Consider the following 23347-nt stretch of genomic DNA (forward strand, 5'->3'; position numbering starts at 1 on the left):
AGTTATGAGGACCGATCAAGGTATTGAGGGGTATGAGTGGTGCTTCAACCTCTAGATCGAAATCCACTCATAGAAGGGATTAATAGAATAGAGGAACTGCGATCCACTTGGGGTAATGGTAACGTTACTATATGTAATGCTTTGGTCTGTTTAATTACTTAATGAATGCTTTGGGCTGCAGAGGTGTGGTAGTGGACCAAAAGTCGATAGTCGTTGTGGCTAACTAAAGCTATAGAAAATTAGGATGTACCACCCACAATATTTATCTTTATTTTAAACATGACTCATTTTGCGTTTATTATTATTATTATGTTTATCCCATATATATGTATGCATAGCTGCAGGTGAATCCTAGGCCCTAGACTATCTCCATCAATATATACACACCAAAAACAACAAAAAAATTATGCTAGAAAGGTTCGATAACAGAAAGACAACCAAACTCTCAAGGTTCCAACAAATAGCGTAATCTTACACCTAAGCAAATTCTTCCCAAGGTTCGATTAAACCTAGGTCTTCTAGGGAAAAGGTACTATGCTTCATCCGTAATCCTGATTGAAGGTATCAATGAGGAGATCCTACTTTTTTACGAGTGGAAAGCCACGGTGGATAGCCTCCTCGAGTATACAGAGCACTTAGACTTGGACCTGTCATGGTTGCATTCGCAACATGGACCAGCAACAGGGGAAGAAGGAGCACCTATGTTGGGGTCTCCAGCTGCTGCACCAGGAAGGTCTACATGTCCTTCTCCACAAGTGGAGCCACATGCGGCTCGCGCTCCATCACATGTCTCGGTGGAGTCATCTTCACCACTTCAAAGCCGCGACGCATGGGAAACCCTCAACGGTAGCATGAAGTAGGATGCACGGGTTTGCATTCGGCGTTGTTGCCTGATACGTTGCAAACGTATCTATAATTTTTGATGCTCCATGCTTGTTTTACACCAATTTATATATGTTTTTCTCACACTTCGTTGCACTTCGTTGCACTTCTATATATTTTCTGGCACTAACCTATTAACAAGATGCCACAGTGCCAGTTCCCTGTTTTTTGCTGTTATGTATTTCAGAAAAGTTGTACAAGAAATATTCTCGGCATTACACGAAACAAAAGCCGAAGTCAATATTATTATGTAACGAAGATAGAGTCCAGAGAGGGGACGAAGAAGAGGCGCAGGGCGGCCAGACCATGCCTTGGCGCGGCCTGGCCTGGGCCCGCGCCAAGGGGTGGTGTGGGCCACCCTGGCCTCCACCGACCTCACCCTTCCGTCTATTTATTCACGATCTCGGGAAAAACCTAAATAATCAGCATCCGTCCATGAAAAGTTCCGTAGGTCCGCCGCCGTCGCAGACAAGATCTCGGGGACAGAAGTCTCTGTTGTGGCACCCTGCCGGGACGGGGAATTGCCCCCGGAGCCATCTCCATCGACTCCACCGCCATCTTCATCGCCGTTGCTGACTCCCATGATGAGGAGTGAGTAGTTCTCCCCCCGGGGCTAGAGGGCTTTACCGGTAGCTATATGGTCAATCTATCTCTCCATGTATGATCTTTATGTGATCATTAACTTTGTAATCTAGTTAAATAAGTAGATGTAATTTTTGAACTATTGTGCTACTCAAGTGGTTGTATTAGGGGATCTCTGGGGACACCTTATCCAACGGTGTGAAGGTGATAGTGTGCACACCGTGTTTGTTTCTTAAGCTTAATTTACAGAAATACTTATGAATTGTGGTGTCTAGTTAGTACCATCTTTGTATGCTCAAGGTGATAGTGTGGGGCGTCCATAGATTGGGAATGCGAAGTTTAAGGAATGCTTATGCAGCCCTACGCAGTGAAGTTGTGTTTGTTATCAAACCGGAGAGTGGTTCAGAGTAGCGTAGTGAAGTGATAATATCTATGTATTCAATTATGGCATCATTGTTGAGAGATTCCACTAGTGAAAGTATGATCCCTAGGCCTTGTTTCTAAGCATTGAAACACCGTTTACAACCAGTTCTGCTACATGGTTGCTTGCTGCCATTTTTATTTCAGATTGCAATTACCACTCATAATAATCCATATTACTTGTATTTCACTACCTCTTGGCCGAACTATTGCACCTATACACCTGACAAGTGTATTGGGTGTGTTGGGGACACAAGAGACTTCTTGTATCGTAATTACAGAGTTGCTTGAGAGGGATATCTTTGACCTCTACCTCCCTGAGTTCGATAAACCTTGGGTGATCCACTTAAGGGAAACTTGCTGCTGTTCTACAAACCTCTGCACTTGGAGGCCCAACACTGTCTACAAGAATAAAAGCATGCGTAGACATCATTGCCATCCATGACGAGAGGCAGACTTCGTTGATCCACGTGAGATAGGCCAGACGACCCTTGACTATGGTGGAGACTGCCTTGCCTTCACTCCTGCTCTGCTCCAAGGGCAGTGTCCCGCAAAGTTCAGAGCCAACTCATTTGGTCAGTATGATGGAACCACCAACCGCTGGAAGCTCCTTCAGATCTACACCATTGTGATGGTAGCTGCCGGGGTAGATGAAAAGTCATGGCCAACTGGTTCCTAGTGGTATTAAAACCAACGGTGAAATCATGGCTAACGAACCAATGATAACCCACAAGTATAGGGGATCGCGGCAGTCTTCGAGGGAAGTAAAACCCAAATTTATATATTCGACACAAGGGGAGGTAAAGAATACTTATAAGCCTTAACAACTGAGTTGTCAATTCAGCTGCACCTGAAAAAGCACTAGTAACAGGGGTGATGTGAAAGCAACAGTAATATGAGAGCAATAGTAACAAGAATAACAAGAAAGTAACACGGGAGCAATGGCACCAGAAAATAGTTGATACTACTTCCAATGACATATAGAACGAGTATATGATGATGAGAGATGGACCGGGGTTCCCAGCGATCTACACTAGTGGTAACTCTCCAATAACAAGTAACAAGTGTTGGGTGAACAAATTACAGTTGGGCAATTGATAGGATTGATAAAGCATTAAGAAAGAACATCAATTCATTAATCATGTAGGCATGCTTTCCATATATAGTCGTACGTGCTCGCAATGAGAAACTTGCACAACATCTTTTGTCCTACCAGCCGGTGGCAGCCGGGCCTCTAGGGAATCTACTGGATATTAAGGTACTCCTTTTAATAGAGTACCGGAGCAAAGCATTAACACTCCGTGAAAACATGTGTCCCTCACATCACCGCATCCCCTCCGGTTGTCCCGATTCTTGTCACTTCGGGACCTTTGGTTCCGGACAGTGACATGTGCATACAACTTGTAAATACAATCTAAGCAATAATTATAAAGCTCAAATCTAAGATCATGCCACTCGGGCCCTAGTGACAAACATTAAGCATAACAAGATTGTAGCAACAATAACTTCACAAACTTTATAGATAGACTAATCATAATGTATCATCCACTACAAGAGATCTGATATACTGTGACGAGCTCAAAACGTCATGCAATAGCAGTAAACGTCACGAAAGACCCCTCAGTGACGTAGTTTGAGCGTCACAAGCATCGTCACGAAATCCCCGTCACAGATTACTCTCTAGTGACGCGGCACGCCAGAAAACGTCACGGAGCATGGATGATGTCATGTGTGATGTCAGCACAGAGGGGCCATCCTATGGCTAGGAAACGTCATGGATTAGCGTCACAGATGTGAATGACATCATATGTGATGTCATTTCATTTATTTAGAAATATTCTTGGTTTTTCGAATTTTTTATTTTTTATTTTAAAATTATTTTTTATTTTCATTTAAAAATATTTATTTATTTTGAAAAAAAAATATTTTCCCAATTTTTGTACGTATTATTTTCAAGAATCATTTCTTGTATGCAATATCAATTTATTTTTATTTAATTTTTTAATTATTGCTCGCAATAATTTTTAAATTTAATATACATTACATTGTGAATCAAAATTAATTTTGAATGCCTATAATAACATATACTCAAATGCCATTGAAATCACAATATATATTACCTCACAAGCAAATATAATCTCACAGCCAATTATCGTATTACAGAACTAAACAAGTTAAGCACTATAAAATTGACATAACTAAGGACGAGCAAACTAAGGATGCTAGAATAGCACCACCATCTAATGTAGCTTCCGTGCACCATCATGTATGGTGTCAGTTCTGGGTAGCATGCTTACGTAAGAGGAAGCTAATAAGGCTGTCTTGTTCCTCTTGCTTCTTTTCATATGCTTTATTCTTTTCTTCTTGGCTCTTCTTCATAGCCGCCAATTCTTCTTGTTGCTTCCTTTGCATCTCTTCAAGTGCAGCCTCTTGCGTTTCACCTCTCTCGATTAACTGTTGTTGGTACATCGTATTTGCATCTAGTGCCTCTCTCTTCTGTTGTTCAACCTTTTCTTCTAACTCTCGGACGAGTTCTTCAGAAGCTGATGTCCTAGACCTCCCAGATCTTGATTGGTACCCCATGGTTGAAAGGAAGGTGCTTGAGGAGTTGTGCTCTTTGAGAACTTGCGCCACAATATGTGTACTAGACACTGGTTGCTCATCTTCTCTTTCTGCTTCATTCCTTTTCGTTTCCATATCAGTCTGCAAAAGAAAAGTATATTTGCTTAGGTTAGATAAGAAGCCATAAGCACATGCAAAAAATATAATTTTCTTTCATGAATCAAACAGCCAACAACAACAAGTTATCAAGTAACCAGTAGCACATGAACAACTAAGAGTACATCAACCGGCGGCACAAGCAGCTAATTTCATAGCAAACTGCCAGGAGCACATAAAGAATCAGCAGCACAACAAATAGCCAACGACGTAGCAAGCATACATCAACAACTGTTATTCATGTAACTAACGTTGGTGAAGAAGAATATCAGGAAACATACTCCGGAGTTGCGGGCATGATTGTACTACCTTGGTGAAGAAGAATATCAGGAAACATTAGAAGAACTAACTAACGTGTCGGCATGTGTTCTGATTTAACTGGCCGTGGTGCAGGTATAAAGTGATTTTAAGATGGGGAACTAGCCGTCCATGTAAGGATTATGTTCACACTAGGCAATCTACTAGCTCATCTCCGATGCATTGCAGAATATTTGGAAATGACAGAAGACTACCTTGCTACTGAATATTCGGAAATCTCAGGTCAGTTTTGACGTTGCCTTGCTACATCATTATGCCATCTATTTAAGTCTTAAATATTTATTTAATCAATCATTAAATGATAAATTAAGAAACAGTGTTAAGAAATTGCTCTCTCACAGATTGGCTTTGCATCTTAATTAGACATAGACTGGTAACACTTAAATAGCTGCAGTGTGCTTGCCACAAACCGTCAGGTTTATTTTGCCTCTTGTCAAGTTCAGTTTTCCCAGGTTATAAAGTGATTTTAAGATGGGGAACTAGCCGTCCATGTAAGGATTATGTTCACACTAGGCAATCTACTAGCTCATCTCCGATGCATTGCAGAATATTTGGAAATGACAGAAGACTACCTTGGTACTGAATATTCGGAAATCTCAGGTCAGTTTTGACGTTACCTTGCTACATCATTATGCCATCTATTTAAGTCTTAAATATTTATTTAATCAATCATTAAATGATAAATTAAGAAACAGTGTTAAGAAATTGCTCTCTCACAGATTGGCTTTGCATCTTAATTAGACATAGACTGGTAACACTTAAATAGCTGCAGTGTGCTTGCCACGAACCGTCAGGTTTATTTTGCATCTTGTCAAGTTCAGCTTTCCCAGGTTCAGTTTTGGTTCAGCCGTTCAGGTTCATCTTTGAGTTTACAATCATAAGCATCTAAAATTACCAGCTAAAGGATTCAACTACAACCAACTCAATATAGTTTTATCAATCACATCAAAATTCAGAGAGTTTTATCAATCTCACATGTATACAGTTCAGTTAGTTAGCCAACTCAAAATAACTGCGGTGCACGCGAAGCAAAACATCAACAATTCATCTCTTTGGGATTATCAATTTTGATCTAGAAGCAGTTCAGATACGCTGAACGGATCAACCAATACACGAATTACCTGAAGGCTCCACTACTACGAAGGTTTGTAGAAGAGGTTGTTACCTTCAGGAGGGCAGCGGCAATCTCGCGGTTGCGGAGGAGGCAGTTCTGGGTGCGGCCGGCGGCGTTAACGCGTGTGCGGAGGAGGACGCCGTGGGTGAGGGCAACGATTGCGATCCCGCCAGTTGGGAGGGCGGCGGCTGCGATCCCGCCGGTCGGATGGGCGGCGGCGTTCGAGCGGGCTGGACGAGGAGGAGGGTGGCGGCGCTCGAGCGCGCTGGGGGCGAGTAAGGGCGGCGTCGCGATCCCGCCGATGGGGAGGGCAGCGCCGGTCGACCTGGCTGGGGCGGTTGGATCGGAAGCCACCTCCGCGTGGAGAGAATGGGGCGAGAGCAGCGGGAGAAATAGGCTAGGGGTTTGCAATTTTCTGAGTGTATAGTCCGTGAAAAAAAGAGAATGGAGCGAAAACAATATTCTGGGTGGAGGGAAAAATTGGAGGGAATTTTTTTTGGGTGGAAGGAAAAAATGAAAATTGTGGGAAAATTGGAGGGAGTGGCTACCCCGCGACCATAAGAGCATCTTCACCGGGCGGCCCCGATAACGTTTTCGGGCCGGCAGTGAAAATGGGCTCACACCGGTGCGCCCCAAACGGCGCCGGCGCTTTTTCGAGCCCAATAGAAGCGTCGGTAACCACGTGCCGGCCCTTGGCCAAGGGCGTGAATCGGGCGCGTCGGTGCCTCACGGAACGACGGTTTTCGCGTGTGGGACGCCTTGTCAGCGAGAGGACGCGGCGGTTCGCATCGAAAACAACGCGGGGAGGTTGGTCATTGGCGTTAATGGCCTCCCGTACGGAAACCCTAACGGCGAGGGTGGCGACTAGCCTTCAATGCGCATCCGCCGCCTCCCTTAAAACCCAGGCGGCGCGCACTTCTCTCTGTTCCCCACCGTCCAACCCTAGCCGCCGCCGTCCAACCGCCGCGCAAACCTCCCACGCACCCCGCCGATGTTGGCGCACAACGACCAGGCCGGCGGCAGCGGCGTGCTCCGCTCGTTGCAGCTTACCCTCGACGAGGCCGACTACTGTACTGGCACCGCATCCCCATGCCAGTACAACACAAATTGCTGCACGGCTGGCACGTCTCCGCGACGAGGCGAGGCGTGCGTCCTGTGCTCCAGCCCGTCGGACGACGGGGTCGTGCCGCGCGTCAAGGAGGAGGACGCCACAGCCTCGCCACCACTTCCGCCGGCAAAGAAGACATGGTGGGAGAAGGAGGCCGAGGCGCAGGCGGCCCTCCGTGGCGACTGGCGACAACGACGAGGAGGAGTTTCCTCGCCAGAACTTCATTCTCGGCCGCTCCATCGACGAAGACTACCGGCATATCGCGATCGACCCGCGGCAGGCGGCGGTGTGGTCTGCCAGGGACTTCACATACCGAGACCGGCAGCCACGACGAACAGCCACAATCGCCTGCGATGGAGGGAAGAGGGGGTGGGTTGGGGGGCGTCTGCTAGGGCAACGGCGCGGCGTCACCGATGATCGAGGAGAGGAGGCTGCAATATCAGGCAGTACCCAATGATCAAGTACCGTACGCCGTTGTCCTCTCCTGCCCTGACAAGACTCGTATGTAAGATTGAATCCAGATGGAACAGATAAGGCCTTGTTTTTTTTTTTCTTTTGACAGTACAGATAAGTCCTCGGTTTTTTATATATTGTACATATGAGAGATAGCAGCGTATACAAAAAAAATGTGCAAGTAATATGACAGAAATCAAGCTGTAACGTGAATACCGGTTATTTGCAATACGAAGAGCACGCTCAGTTTTTTTCTCGATAGGCAAAAAATACCGATGGGTAACAGTATTTTTGGTATTTCGAAAATCTTGGAACTACCGGCCAAATACTGGCCGAGATTTGTCATACTAATTTACTATTTCATCCAAAATTTATCAAAAGCAAATTGAATTTGGATAAATTATTTGAATACTGAAAAATTTATGGTCCTGGTTTGATGGTTATACGACTTATGTTTAATTTCCCTCCTTCGTCTCCCATAATTTTTCTGTGACCCATCCACACTCGTCATGAATTCTACCGAGGTCGTCACAGAATGTGGTAATGTGTGACGATGATTGTGTGGCCGTCACGGTTTTAGGGAGTCCATGACGCCCAGGGCAAAAACGTCACGCATTATGATATTTTGTGACGTTACGGACCACCGTCATGAGAATTTTCGTCACAGTATATCAAATCTCTTGTAGTGATCCATCGGATCCCAACAAACACAACACCGATTACATCAGATGGATCTCAATCATGTAAGGCAGCTCATGAGATCATTGTATTGAAATACATGGGATAGAGAGTACCAACTAGCTACTGCTAGAACCCGTAGTCCATGGGGGAACTACTCACGGAGCATGATGGAGGCGGTGGCGTTGATGGAGATGGCTTCCGGGGGCACTTCCCCGTCCCGGCAGGGTGCCGGAACAGAGAGTTCTGTCCCCCGAATTGGAGTTTCGCGATGGCGGCGGCGCCCCTGGAGTCTTTCTGGAGTTTCGTCAATTGGTACTGCGTTTTTAGGTCGAAAGGGGTTATATAGGCGAAGAGGCGGCGCAGGAGGGTCGACAGGGTGGCCTCCCCATAGGGGGGTGCGGCCTGGGGCTGGCCCGCGCGGCCCACCCTCCTGGTGGCCCCTGGCTCTCCTCCGACTCTTCTTCGGTGTTCTGGATGCTTCCGGGAAAAATAGGATGTTTGGCGTTGATTTCGTCCAATTCCGAGAATATTGCCCGACCAGCCTTTCTGGAACCAAAAACAGCAGAAAACAGGAACTGGCACTGTGGCATTGATACGTCTCCGACGTATCGATAATTTCTTATGTTCCATGCCACATTATTGATGATATCTACATGTTTTATGCACACTTTATGTCATATTCATGCATTTTCTGGAACTAACCTATTAACAAGATGCCGAAGTGCCGATTCTTTGTTTCTGCTGTTTTTGGTTTCAGAAATCCTAGTAAGGAAATATTCTCGGAATTGGACGAAATCAACGCCCAGGGTCCTATTTTGCCACGAAGCTTCCAGAAGACCGAAGAGTCAACGAAGTGGGGCCACGAGGTGGCCAGGGGGTAGGGCGGCGCGACCCCACCCTTGGCCGCGCCGACCTGTCTCCTGGGCCCCTCGCGACGCCCCCTGACATACCCTTCCGCCTACAAATAGCCTTCGTCGCGAAACCCCCAGTACCGAGAGCCACGATACGGAAAACCTTCCAGAGACACCGCCGCCGCCAATCCCATCTCGGGGGATTCAGGAGATCGCCTCCGGCACCCTGCCGGAGAGGGGAATCATCTCCCGGAGGACTCTACGCCGCCATGGTCGCCTCCGGAGTGATGTGTGAGTAGTCTACCCCTGGACTATGGGTCCATAGCAGTAGCTAGATGGTTGTCTTCTCCTCATTGTGCTTAATTGTCGGGTCTTGTGAGCTACCGAACATGATCAAGATCATCTATCTGTAATTCTATATGTTGTGTTTGTTGGGATCCGATGAATAGAGAATACCATGTTATGTTGATTATCAATTTATATCTATGTGTTGTTTATGATCTTGCATGATCTCCGTTATTAGTAGATGCTCTGGCCAAGTTGATGCTAGTAACTCCAAGAGGGAGTATTTATGCTCGATAGTGGGTTCATGTCTCCGTGAATCTGGGGGAGTGAGAGAAACCTCTAAGATTATGGATGTGCTGTTGCCACTAGGGATAAAACATTGATGCTATGTCCGAGGATGTATTTATTGATTACATTACACGCAATACTTAATGCAATTGTCTGTTGTTAGCAACTTAATACTGGAAGGGGTTCGGATGATAACCTGAAGGTGGACTTTTTAGGCATAGATGCATGCTGGATAGCGGTCTATGTACTTTGTCATAATGCCCAATTAAATCTCACTATACTCATCATAATATGTATGTGCATGGTCATGCCCTCTCTATTTGTCAATTGCCCAACTGTAATTTGTTCACCCAACATGCTGTTTATCTTATGGGAGAGACACCTCTAGTGAACTGTGGACCCCGGTCCAATTCTCTATACTGAAATACAATCTACTGCAATACTTGTTCTACTGTTTTTTGCAAACAATCATCTTCCACACTATACATCTAATCTTTTGTTACAGCAAGCCGGTGAGATTGACAACCTCGCTGTTTCGTTGGGGCAAAGTACTTGGTTTGTGTTGTGCAGGTTCCACGTTGGCGCCGGAATCCCTGGTGTTGCGCCGCACTACATCTCGCCGCCATCAACCTTCAACGTGCTTCTTGGCTCCTACTGGTTCGATAAACCTTGGTTTCTTACTGAGGGAAAACTTGCCGCTGTACGCATCACACCTTCCTCTTGGGGTTCCCAACGGACGCGTGATGTACGCGTATCAAGCTCTTTTTCTGGCGCCGTTGCCGGGGAGATCAAGACACGCTGCAAGGGGAGTCTCCACATCCCAATCTCTTTACTTTGTTTTTGTCTTGCTTTATTTTATTTACTACTTTGTTTGCTGCACTAAATCAAAATACAAAAAAAATTAGTTGCTAGTTTTACTTTATTTGCTATCTTGTTTGCTATATCAAAAACACAAAAAATTAGTTACTTGCATTTACTTTATCTAGTTTGCTAAAATGGGTACTCCTGAAAATACTAAGTTGTGTGACTTCACAACCACAAATAATAATGATTTCTTATGCACACCTATTGCTCCACCTGCTACTACAGCAGAATTCTTTGAAATTAAACCTGCTTTACTGAATCTTGTTATGCGAGAGCAATTTTCTGGTGTTAGTTCTGATGATGCTGCTGCCCATCTCAATAATTTTGTTGAACTATGTGAAATGCAAAAATATAAAGATGTAGATGGTGACATTATAAAATTAAAATTGTTCCCTTTCTCATTAAAAGGAAGAGCTAAAGATTGGTTGCTATCTCTGCCTAAGAATAGTATTGATTCATGGACTAAATGCAAGGATGATTTTATTGGTAGATATTATCCCCCTGCTAAAATTATATCTTTGAGGAGTAGCATAATGAATTTTAAACAATTGGATACTGAGCATGTTGCACAAGCATGGGAAAGAATGAAATCTTTGGTTAAAAATTGCCCAACCCATGGACTGACTACTTGGATGATCATCCAAACCTTTTATGCAGGACTGAATTTTTCTTCGCGGAACCTATTGGATTCAGCTGCTGGAGGTACCTTTATGTCCATCACTCTTGGTGAGGCAACAAAGCTTCTTGATAATATGATGATCAATTACTCTGAATGGCACACGGAAAGAGCTCCACAAGGTAAGAAGATAAATTCTGTCGAAGAAACCTCTTCCTTGAGTGATAAGATTGATGCTATTATGTCTATGCTTGTGAATGATAGGACTAATGTTGATCCTAATAATGTTCCGTTAGCTTCATTGGTTGCTCAAGAAGAACATGTTGATGTAAACTTCATTAAAAATAATAATTTCAACAACAATGCTTACCGGAACAATTCTAGTAATAACTATAGGCCATATCCTTATAATAATGGCAACGGCTATGGTAATTCTTATGGGAATTCTTACAACAATAATAGGAACACACCCCCTGTACTTGAAGCCATGCTTAAAGAATTTATTAGTACACAAACTGCTTTTAACAAATCTGTTGAAGAAAAGCTTGGGAAAATTGATATACTTGCTTCTAAAGTCGATAGTCTTGCTGCTGATGTTGATCTTTTGAAATCGAAAGTTATGCCTAATGAAAATCATCATAGTAAAATTACTACTACAGCAAATGCCATCCAAGTTAGAATTAATGAGAATATAAGATTGATGGCCGAATTGCGTGCTAGGTGGGAGAAAGAAGAAAATGAAAAAGAAGATAATATAGCTAAAGTTTGGACTATTACCACCACTAGCAATGCTAATGCTCCACAAGTTGCTGCACCTCCTACTATTACTAATAAAAGAATTGGTGTTAGCAATGTTTCCACTTCTAATGCAAAGCGCGAAAAACTGCCCGAAACTGCTAAAGCTTAAAGCTTTGTGATAAAACTGCTGAAATTTTTTCCAACATTGGGGATGATGATCCCATTGCTTTAGATTATAATGGTTTGAATTTTGATGATTGCCACATCTCTGAAGTTATAAAGTTCTTACAAAAACTTGCTAAGAGTCCTAATGCTAGTGCTATAAATTTGGCTTTCACGAAACATATTACAAATGCTCTCATAAAAGCTAGAGAAGAGAAATTAGAACGCGAAGCTTCTATTCCTAGGAAGCTCGAGGATGGTTGGGAGCCCATCATTAAGATGAAGGTCAATGACTTTTATTGTAATGCTTTATGTGATCTTGGTGCAAGTATTTCTGTTATGCCTAAGAAAATTTATAATATGCTTGACTTGCCACCGCTGAAAAATTGTTATTTGGATGTTAATTTTGTTGATCATTCTGCAAAGAAACCTTTGGGGAGAGTTGATAATGTTCGCATTACTATTAACAATAACCTTGTCCCCATTGATTTTGTTGTCTTGGATATTGAATGCAATGCATCTTGTCCCATTATATTGGGAAGACCTTTTCTTCGAACTGTTGGTGCTATCATTGATATGAAGGAAGGTAATATTAAATATCAATTTCCTCTCAAGAAAGGTATGGAACACTTCCCTAAAAAGAGAATGAAGTTACCTTTTGATTCTATTATTAGAACAAATTATGATGTTGACATTTCGTCTCTCGATAATACTTGATGCACACTTTCTGCGCCTAGCTGAAAGGCGATAAAGAAAAGCGCTTATGGAAGACAACCCATGTTTTTTTACTACAGTACTTTGTTTTATATTTGTGTCTTGGAAGTTGTCTACTACTGTAGCAACCTCTCCTTATCTTAGTTTTGAGTTTTGTTGTGCCAAGTAAAGTCGTTGATAGTAAGGTTCATACTAGATTTGGATTACTGCGCAGAAACAGATTTCTTTGCTGTCACGAATCTAGGCAAAATTCTCTGTAGATAATTCAGAAAATTATGCCAATTTACGTGAGTGATCCTCAGATATGTACGCAACTTTCATTCAATTTGAGCATTTTCATTTGAGCAAGTCTGGTACCTCAATAAAATTCGTCATTAAGAACTGTTCTGTTTTTGACAGATTCTGCCTTTTATTTCGCATTGCCTATTTTGCTATGTTCGATGGATACTTCGATTCCATTGACTTTCAGTAGCTTTGTGCAATGTCCAGAAGTGTTAAGAATGATTATGTCACCTCTGAACATGTATATTTTGATTGTGCACTAACCCTCTAATGAGTTGTTTTGAGTTTGGTGTGGAGGAAATTTTCAAGGATCAAGAGAGGGAGATGATACAACATGATCAAGGAGAGTGAAAGCTCTAAGCTTGGGGATGCCCCGGTGGTTCACCCCTGCATATATCAAGAAGACTGAAGCGTCTAAGCTTGGGGATGCCCAAGGCATCCCCTTCTTCATCGACAACATTATCAGGTTCCTCCCCTGAAACTATATTTTTATTCCATCACATCTTATGTGCTTTGCTTGGAGCGTCGGTTTGTTTTTGTTTTTGTTTTGTTTGAATAAAATGGATCCTAGCATTCATTGTGTGGGAGAGAGACACGCTCCGCTGTAGCATATGGACAAGTATGTCCTTAGGCTCTACTCATAATATTCATGGCGAAGTCTCTTCTTCGTTAAATTGTTGTATGGTTGGAATTGGAAAATGATACATGTAGTAATTTGCTATAATGTCTTGGACAATGTGATACTTGGCAATTGTTGTGCTCATGTTTAAGCTCTTGCATCATATGCTTTGCACCTACTAATGAAGAAATACATAGAGCATGCTAAAATTTGGTTTGCATATTTGGTCTCTCTAAAGTCTAGATAATTTCTAGTATTGAGTTTGAACAACAAGGAAGACGGTGTAGAGTCTTATAATGTTTTCAATATGTCTTTTATGTGAGTTTTGCTGCACCGCTTCATCCTTGTGTTTGTTTCAAATAGCCTTGCTAGCCTAAACCTTGTATCGAGAGGGAATACTTCTCATGCATCCAAAATACTTGAGCCAACCACTATGCCATTTGTGTCCACCATACCTACCTACTACATGGTATTTCCCCGCCATTCCAAAGTAAATTGCTTGAGTGCTACCTTTAAATTTCTATCCTCTACCTTTACAATATATAGCTCATGGGACAAATAGTCTAAAAACTATTGTGGTATTGAATATGTACTTATGCACTTTATCTCTTATTAAGTTGCTTGTTGTGCGATAACCATGTTCCTGGGGACGCTATCAACTACTCTTTGTTGAATATCATGTGAGTTGCTATGCATGTTCGTCTTGTCTGAAGTAAGGGAGATTTACCACCTTTATGGTTAGAGCATGCATATTGTTAGAGAAGAACATTGGGCCGCTAACTAAAGCCATGATCCATGGTGGAAGTTTCAGTTTTGGACATATATCCTCAATCTCAAATGAGAAAATTAATTGTTGCTACATGCTTATGCATAAAAGAGGAGTCCATTATCTGTTGTCTATGTTGTCCCGGTATGGATGTCTAAGTTGAGAATAATCAATAGCGAGAAATCTGATGCGAGCTTTCTCCTTAGACCTTTGTACAGGCGGCATAGAGGTACCCCTTTGTGACACTTGGTTAAAACATGTGCATTGCGATAATCCCGGTAATCCAAGCTAATTAGGACAAGGTGCGGGCACTATTAGTATACTATGCATGAGGCTTGCAACTTGTAAGATATAATTTACATGACACATATGCTTTATTACTACCGTTGACAAAATTGTTTCTTGTTTTCAAAATCAAAGCTCTAGCACAAATATAGCAATCGATGCTTTCCTCTTTGAAGGACCTTTCTTTTACTTTTATTGTTGAGTCAGTTCACCTATCTCTCTCCACCTCAAGAAGCAAACACTTGTGTGAACTGTGCATTGATTCCTACATACTTGCATATTGCACTTGTTATATTACTTTACATTGACAATATCCATGAGATATACATGTTATAAGTTGAAAGCAACCGCTGAAACTTCATCTTCCTTTGTGTTGCTTCAATGCCTCTATTATGAATTATTGCTTTATGAGTTAACTCTTATGCAAGACTTATTGATGCTTGTCTTGAAGTACTATTCATGAAAAGTCTTTGCTGTATGATTCACTTGTTTACTCATGTCATTTACATTGTTTTGATCGCTGCATTAATTACATATGCTTACAATAGTATGATCAAGGTTATGATGGCATGTTACTCCAGAAATTATCTTTGTTTATCGTTTACCTGCTCGGGACGAGCAGAAACTAAGCTTGGGGATGCTGATACGTCTCCAACGTATCGATAATTTCTTATGTTCCATGCCACATTATTGATGATATCTATATGTTTTATGCACACTTTATGTCATATTCGTGCATTTTCTGGAACTAACCTATTAACAAGATGCCGAAGTGCCAGTTGCTATTTTCTGCTGTTTTTGGTTTCAGAAATCCTAGTAAGGAAATATTCTCGGAATTGGACGAAATCAACGCCCAGGGTCCTATTTTTCCACGAAGCTTCCAGAAGACCGAAGAGTCAACGAAGTGGGGCCACGAGGTGGCCAGGGGTAGGGCGGCGCGGCCCCACCCTTGGCCGCGCCGACCTGTCTCCTGGGCCCCTCGCGACGCCCCCTGACCTACCCTTCCGCCTACAAATAGCCTTCGTCGTGAAACCCCCAGTACCGAGAGCCACGATATGAAAAACCTTCCAGAGACGCCGCCGCCGCCAATCCCATCTCGGGGGATTCAGGAGATCGCCTCCGGCACCCTGCCGGAGAGGGGAATCATCTCCCGGAGGACTCTACGCCGCCATGGTCGCCTCCGGAGTGATGTGTGAGTAGTCTACCCCTGGACTATGGGTCCATAGCAGTAGCTAGATGGTTGTCTTCTCCTCATTGTGCTTAATTGTCGGGTCTTGTGAGCTGCCGAACATGATCAAGATCATCTATCTGTAATTCTATATGTTGTGTTTGTTGGGATCCGATGAATAGAGAATACCATGTTATGTTGATTATCAATTTATATCTATGTGTTGTTTATGATCTTTCATGCTCTCCGTTATTAGTAGATGCTCTGGCCAAGTTGATGCTAGTAACTCCAAGAGGGAGTATTTATGCTCGATAGTGGGTTCATGTCTCCGTGAATCTGGGGGAGTGAGAGAAACCTCTAAGATTATGGATGTGTTGTTGCCACTAGGGATAAAACATTGATGCTATGTCCGAGGATGTAGTTATTGATTACATTATGCGCAATACTTAATGCAATTGTCTGTTGTTAGCAACTTAATACTGGAAGGGGTTCGGATGATAACCTGAAGGTGGACTTTTTAGGCATAGATGCATGCTGGATAGCGGTCTATGTACTTTGTCATAATGCCCAATTAAATCTCACTATACTCATCATAATATGTATGTGCATAGTCATGCCCTCTCTATTTGTCAATTGCCCAACTGTAATTTGTTCACCCAACATGCTGTTTATCTTATGGGAGAGACACCTCTAGTGAACTGTGGACCCCGGTCCAATTCTCTATACTGAAATACAATCTACTGCAATACTTGTTCTACTATTTTCTGCAAACAATCATCTTCCACACTATACATCTAATCCTTTGTTACAGCAAGCCGGTGAGATTGACAACCTCGCTGTTTCGTTGGGGCAAAGTACTTGGTTTGTGTTGTGCAGGTTCCACGTTGGCGCCGGAATCCCTGGTGTTGCGCCGCACTACATCTCGCCGCCATCAACCTTCAACGTGCTTCTTGGCTCCTACTGGTTCGATAAACCTTGGTTTCTTACTGAGGGAAAACTTGCCGCTGTACGCATCACACCTTCCTCTTGGGGTTCCCAACGGATGCGTGCTGTACGCGTATCAGGCATCTTGTTAATAGGTTAGTTCCGGAAAACGCATAAAAACATTATAAAGTGCAAGCAAAACATGTAAGTATTGTCATAAAACAAGCATGGAACGACAGAAATTATGGATACGTTGGAGACGTATCAGCATCCCCAAGCTTAGTTCCTGCTCGTCCCGAGCAGGTAAACGATAAAAAGAATAATTTCTGTAGTGACATGCTACTTACATAACCTTGATCATACTATTATAAAGCATATGAAATGAATGAAGTGACTCAAGGCAATGATCTATAGTTGCTAACAAATAGATAACTTATAGCAAAACTTTTCATGAATAGTACTTTCAAGACAAGCATCAAAAGTCTTGCACAAGAGTTAACTCATAAAGCAATAGATTCAAAGTAAAGGCATCGAAGCAACACAAAGGAAGATATAAGTTTCAGCGGTTGCTTTCAACTTTCAACATGCATATCTTATGGATAATTGTCAACATAAAGTAATATGATGAATGCAAATAAGCAAGTATGTAAGAATCAATGCACAGTTGACACAAGTGTTTGCTTCTAAGATGGAAGGAAGTAGGTAAACTGACTCAACATAAAGTAAAAGAAAGGCCCTTCGCAGAGGGAAGCATTGATTGCTATATTTGTGCTAGAGCTTTGGTTTTGAAAACATAAAGAGAGCATAAAAAGTAAAATTTTGAGAGGTGCTTGTTGTTGTCAACGAATGGTAGTGGGCACTCTAACCCCCTTGCCAGACAAACCTTCAAAGAGCGGCTCCCATTTTATTTTATTTTTGGGTGGCACTCCTTCCAACCTTTCTTTCACAAACCATGGCTAACCGAATCCTCGGGTGCCTGCCAACAATCTCATACCATGAAGGAGTGCCTCTTTATTTTAGTTTTATTATGATGACACTCCTCCCCACCTTTGCTTACACAAGCCATGGCTAACCGAATCCTTCGGGTGCCGTCCAACAATCACATACCATGGAGGAGTGTCTATTTTTGTTAATTAATTTGGGACTGGGAATCCCATTGCCAGCTCTTTTTGCAAAATTATTGGATAAGCGGATGAAGCCACTAGTCCATTGGTGAAAGTTGCCCAACAAGATTGAAAGATAAAACACCACATACTTCCTCATGAGCTATAAAACATTAACACAAATTGAGAAGCATTTTGAATTGTTTAAAGGTAGCACTCAAGCAATTTACTTTGGAATGGCAGGAAATACCACATAGTAGGTAGGTATGGTGGACACAAATGGCATAGGTTTTGGCTCAAGGTTTTGGATGCACGAGAAGCATTTCCTCTCAGTACAAGGCTTTGGGCTAGCAAGGTTGTTTGAAGCAAACACAAGTATGAACCGGTACAGCAAAACTTACATAAGAACATATTGCAAGCATTATAATACTCTACACCGTCTTCCTTGTTGCTCAAACACTTTTACTAGAAAATATCTAGACCTTAAGAGAGACTAATTATGCAAACCAATTTTAACAAGCTCTACAGTAGTTCTCCACTAATAGGTTTAAACTACATGAAAAACTTAATCATGATCTACTTGAGAGCTCAAAACAATTGCCAAGTGTCAAATTATCCAAGACATTATGAGGCATTTTCTTTTTCCAACCAAATAACCATAAGTATTGTAGCTTCCAACTTTTATCATTGAACATTAAAAGTAAAACGAAGAACAAGTGTTCATATGAAAAAGCGGAGCGTGTCTCTCTCCCAAACAAGGATTGCTAGGATCCGAATTTATTCAAACACAAACAAAACGAAAATAAACACACAGACGCTCCAAGTAAAGCACATATGATGTGACCGAATAAAAATATAGTTTTAATAGAAGAAACCTGATAAGTTGATGAAGAAGGGGATGCCTTGGGCATCCCCAAGCTTAGACGCTTGAGTCTTCTTGAAATATGTAGGGATGAACCACGGGGGCATCCCCAAGCTTAGACTTTTCACTCTTCTTGATCATATATCATCCTCCTCTCTTGACCCTTGAAAACTTCCTTCACACCAAACTTCTCATAAACTTCATTAGAGGGGTTAGTACTCAAAAAATTTGAATCCACCTTGGTCCTGTAGTGACACATTGCAAGAACTCAATAAAACATTAGCTACAGCTCTCCACGTGTAGAAAGCCTTGCTTAAAGTCCACAAGAGACAATGCAAAAAACAGAGACAGAATCTGCCAAAACAGAACAGCCAGTAAAGACGAATTTTAAAGAAATACTTCCGTTGCTCAAATCAGAAAACTCAAAACTAATGAAAGTTGCGTACATATCTGAGGAACACGCACGTAAATTGGCATATTTTTCTGAGTTACCTACAGAGAAAACAGCCCAGATTCGTGACAGATAGAAATCTGTTTCTGCGCAGAAATCCAAATCTAGTATCAACCTTCGATTAGAGGCTTCACTTGGCACAACAAAATACAAAACTAAGATAAGGAGAGGTTGCTACAGTAGTAAACAACTTCCAAGACACAAATATAAAACAAAATACTGTAGCAAAATAAACACATGGGTTATCTCCCAAGGAGTTATTTCTTTATAGCCGTTAAGATGGGCTCAGCAGTTTTAATGATGTTCGCATAAGAAATAAGAATTGAAGCAAAAGGAGCATCAAAAAGCAAATTCAAAACACATTTAAGTCTAACCCACTTCCTATGCATAGGAATCTTGTACACAAATAAATTCATGAAGAACAAAGTGACAAGCATAAGAAGATAAAACAAGGATAACTTCAAAATTTTAAGCATATAGAGAGGTATTTTAGTACCATGCAAATTTCTACAACCATATTTCCCTCTCTCATAATAATTTTCAGTAGCTTCATGAACAAACTCAACAATATAACTATCACATGCAGCATACTTTTCATGATTTCCAAACACATAATTTTTATCAAGCTCAAAAATAGTGGAATTAAAACTTTCAAACTCACTTTTATCAATAATATGACAAGATGATTGATCAATCTCAAGAGATATGGGACTCATAGATAAAGTCAAGAACTCTCCAATCCCATCTTCATTAGTAGTACAATTAATATTATCGAGTAACATAGGACCATCATCTAAAGATTTATCATAAACATTTGCTAAGCAAAATTCTTTAGTACCATGCATTTCGACATCAGGCACAAACAAAGCATTATCATAAGATTTATCAAAGTAGCATGGATTATCATATATAACAGTAGCATAATTATTCTCACAAGTTTTACTCATAGGTACTATTTCAAGAGAATCCACAGGAACATAATATTCAACCTCTTTCGGTAAGCATGGAGGACAATCAAATAATGTAAGAGATAAAGAGTTACTCTCATTAGAAGGTTGGCATGGGTAGCTAATCCATTCTTCCACCTTTTGTTCATCACTCTCCTCTTCTTTTTCATCCAATGAGCTTTCAGGTTCATCAATTTCCTCCTCTTTTTCATCCAATGAGCTTTCAGGTTCATCAATTTCTTCTTCCACAGGTTCCTGCAAATTGTGAGTGCTTTCTTGTGCATTAATGAGTCTCTCTTTATAATCAATGATATAAGGATTATCACTGTAACTTTCATTGAAAAAATTAAGGATAGAAGAGACATAATCTTTAAGGTCCTTACAAACAACACAAGTTTCATAATTTTTAGCCATGAAGGATTCTATCTCGGAGGCTCCCATAAATATGACAAATTGTTCTACCTCTTCGAACCCATAATGAATATAGCAATTCCGATTATAGCTCTTAATTAAAAATTCCTCACTAAAGCCACATTGAAATTTAGGATGTTTAGTGTCCTGTTGAGAGCAACAGTTTATATCATGGCGTTTAAGCAAGATTTTAGCAATTGTTTTCAATTTTTCTATCACAACACTCATTACTTTACCAGTTCTTGATTCTCTATAATTATTATAACATTCTATAAGCTCCAAGTAGGTTGTTGGTTCTCCCATAACAGCATTTTTTAATTTTTAGGTTTTTCAAATTTTTATGGATTTTCAGGTATATGAGGAAAATAAAACAAAACAGAAATAAACTAGACAAAAGTAAACTAAGCAAAGTAATACTAGACAGAAATAAACTAAGCACAAATAAACTAGGAAAAAGTAAACTAAGCAAAAAAAAACAAAAAAAAACAGAGAGAGAGGTAGAGTGTACTCCCCAGGTGAACTTATGAGTAGAGCTATGCCTCCCCGGCAACGGCGCCAGAAAACAGTCTTGATAACCCACAAGTATAGGGGATCGCGGCAGTCTTCGAGGGAAGTAAAACCCAAATTTATTGATTCGACACAAGGGGAGGTAAAGAATACTTATAAGCCTTAACAACTGAGTTGTCAATTCAGCTGCACCTGGAAAAGCACTAGTAACAGGGGTGATGTGAAAGCAACAGTAATATGAGAGCAATAGTAACAAAGAACACAGCAAAAGAATATCGGGAGCAATGGCACCAGAAAATAGTTGATACTACTTCCAATGACATATAGAACGAGTATATGATGATGAGAGATGGACCGGGGTTCCCAGCGATCTACACTAGTGGTAACTCTCCAATAACAAGTAACAAGTGTTGGGTGAACAAATTACAGTTGGGCAATTGATAGGATTGATAAAGCATTAAGAAAGAACATCAATTCATTAATCATGTAGGCATACTTTCCATATATAGTCGTACGTGCTCGCAATGAGAAACTTGCACAACATCTTTTGTCCTACCAGCCGGTGGCAGCCGGGCCTCTAGGGAATCTACTGGATATTAAGGTACTCCTTTTAATAGAGTACCGGAGCAAAGCATTAACACTCCGTGAAAACATGTGTCCCTCACATCACCGCCATCCCCTCCGGTTGTCCCGATTCTTGTCACTTCGGGACCTTTGGTTCCGGACAGTGACATGTGCATACAACTTGTAAATACAATCTAAGCAATAATTATAAAGCTCAAATCTAAGATCATGCCACTCGGGCCCTAGTGACAAGCATTAAGCATAACAAGATTGCAGCAACAATAACTTCACAAACTTTATAGATAGACTAATCATAATGTATCATCCATCGGATCCCAACAAACACAACACCGATTACATCAGATGGATCTCAATCATGTAAGGCAGCTCATGAGATCATTGTATTGAAGTACATGGGATAGAGAGTACCAACTAGCTACTGCTAGAACCCGTAGTCCATGGGGGAACTACTCACGGAGCATGATGGAGGCGGTGGCGTTGATGGAGATGGCTTCCGGGGGCACTTCCCCGTCCCGGCAGGGTGCCGGAACAGAGAGTTCTGTCCCCCGAATTGGAGTTTCGCGATGGCGGCGGCGCCCCTGGAGTCTTTCTGGAGTTTCGTCAATTGGTACTGCGTTTTTAGGTCGAAAGGGGTTATATAGGCGAAGAGGCGGCGCAGGAGGGTCGACAGGGTGGCTTCCCCATAGGGGGGCGCGGCCTGGGGCTGGCCCGCGCGGCCCACCCTCCTGGTGGCCCCCTGGCTCTCCTCCGACTCTTCTTCGGTGTTCTGGATGCTTCCGGGAAAAATAGGATGTTTGGCGTTGATTTCGTCCAATTCCGAGAATATTGCCCGACCAGCCTTTCTGGAACCAAAAATAGCAGAAAACAGGAACTGGCACTGTGGCATCTTGTTAATAGGTTAGTTCCGGAAAACGCATAAAAACATTATAAAGTGCAAGCAAAACATGTAAGTATTGTCATAAAACAAGCATAGAACGACAAAAATTATGGATACGTTGGAGACGTATCAACCAACCGCAAGGATACATCAGCTCTTGGGCCTCCTTGTGTGAGAACTTCGTGATAGAATTCTAGGGCGGACACAAACGCCCGGGAACAATGAACTACCTCCACTTGGTAGTCTAAGGTCCCAATGAGAGACTGTGTAGCTTCATGCAACGGTTCTTTCAAGTGTCACACAACATCCCCAACACAGACGGCCGCATGATCATCAACACTTTTCAAAGAAAGGTTCATGATGTTCGGATGCCGGAGAAGATGGGCAAGAAGCAAAGCTTCATCCGCACCACACATGTCCTCTACTCACTCGTGGACAAGTGCGCCCTCATGAAGGAGGGGCACATGGGCCCTGAGATGGCCGCCAAGGCCACCGCGGAGCCCATAAGCGCGGACACCGGGACCAACAAGAAGCGGAAGCAGAATCAGAAGCAGGCCTTCATCACGGATCCCCGCAATCCGGTGGAGCCCACAAAGCCTGTGATTGCAGAGGTGGCGGTAGTGAAGACTGCCAAAGGTCCATGGTGCACCTTCCACGCATCCGATCAGCATGAACTCCAAGACTGTAATTCTCTGCATTTCATAGTCGAATCACGGAAACACCGTCAAGTCGACGGGATGCTCCACAACTGTTTCGTCTGTGGAGA

The 23347-nt window shown here is 42.2% G+C and overlaps 2 protein-coding genes across 2 annotated transcripts in view; one reads left to right on the top strand and one right to left on the bottom strand.

Annotated features, from left to right (window-relative positions):
• LOC127303944 (uncharacterized) overlaps positions 1-23347 on the top strand; it is a 58658-nt gene that overhangs the window by 22251 nt on the left and 13060 nt on the right. The window lies entirely within an intron of this gene.
• LOC139831174 (uncharacterized) lies at positions 3983-7125 on the bottom strand. The gene is made up of 3 exons (XM_071820533.1): positions 7085-7125; positions 6086-6449; positions 3983-4587 (listed from the first exon to the last, which is right to left on the bottom strand). Exons 1-3 carry the CDS (start codon positions 7123-7125, stop codon positions 4159-4161), a joined length of 834 nt encoding a protein of 277 aa, XP_071676634.1. The 3' UTR covers positions 3983-4158.

Source organism: Lolium perenne, chromosome 5 (assembly GCF_019359855.2).
Source record: "Lolium perenne isolate Kyuss_39 chromosome 5, Kyuss_2.0, whole genome shotgun sequence".
NCBI classification, from domain to species: Eukaryota; Viridiplantae; Streptophyta; class Magnoliopsida; order Poales; family Poaceae; genus Lolium; species Lolium perenne.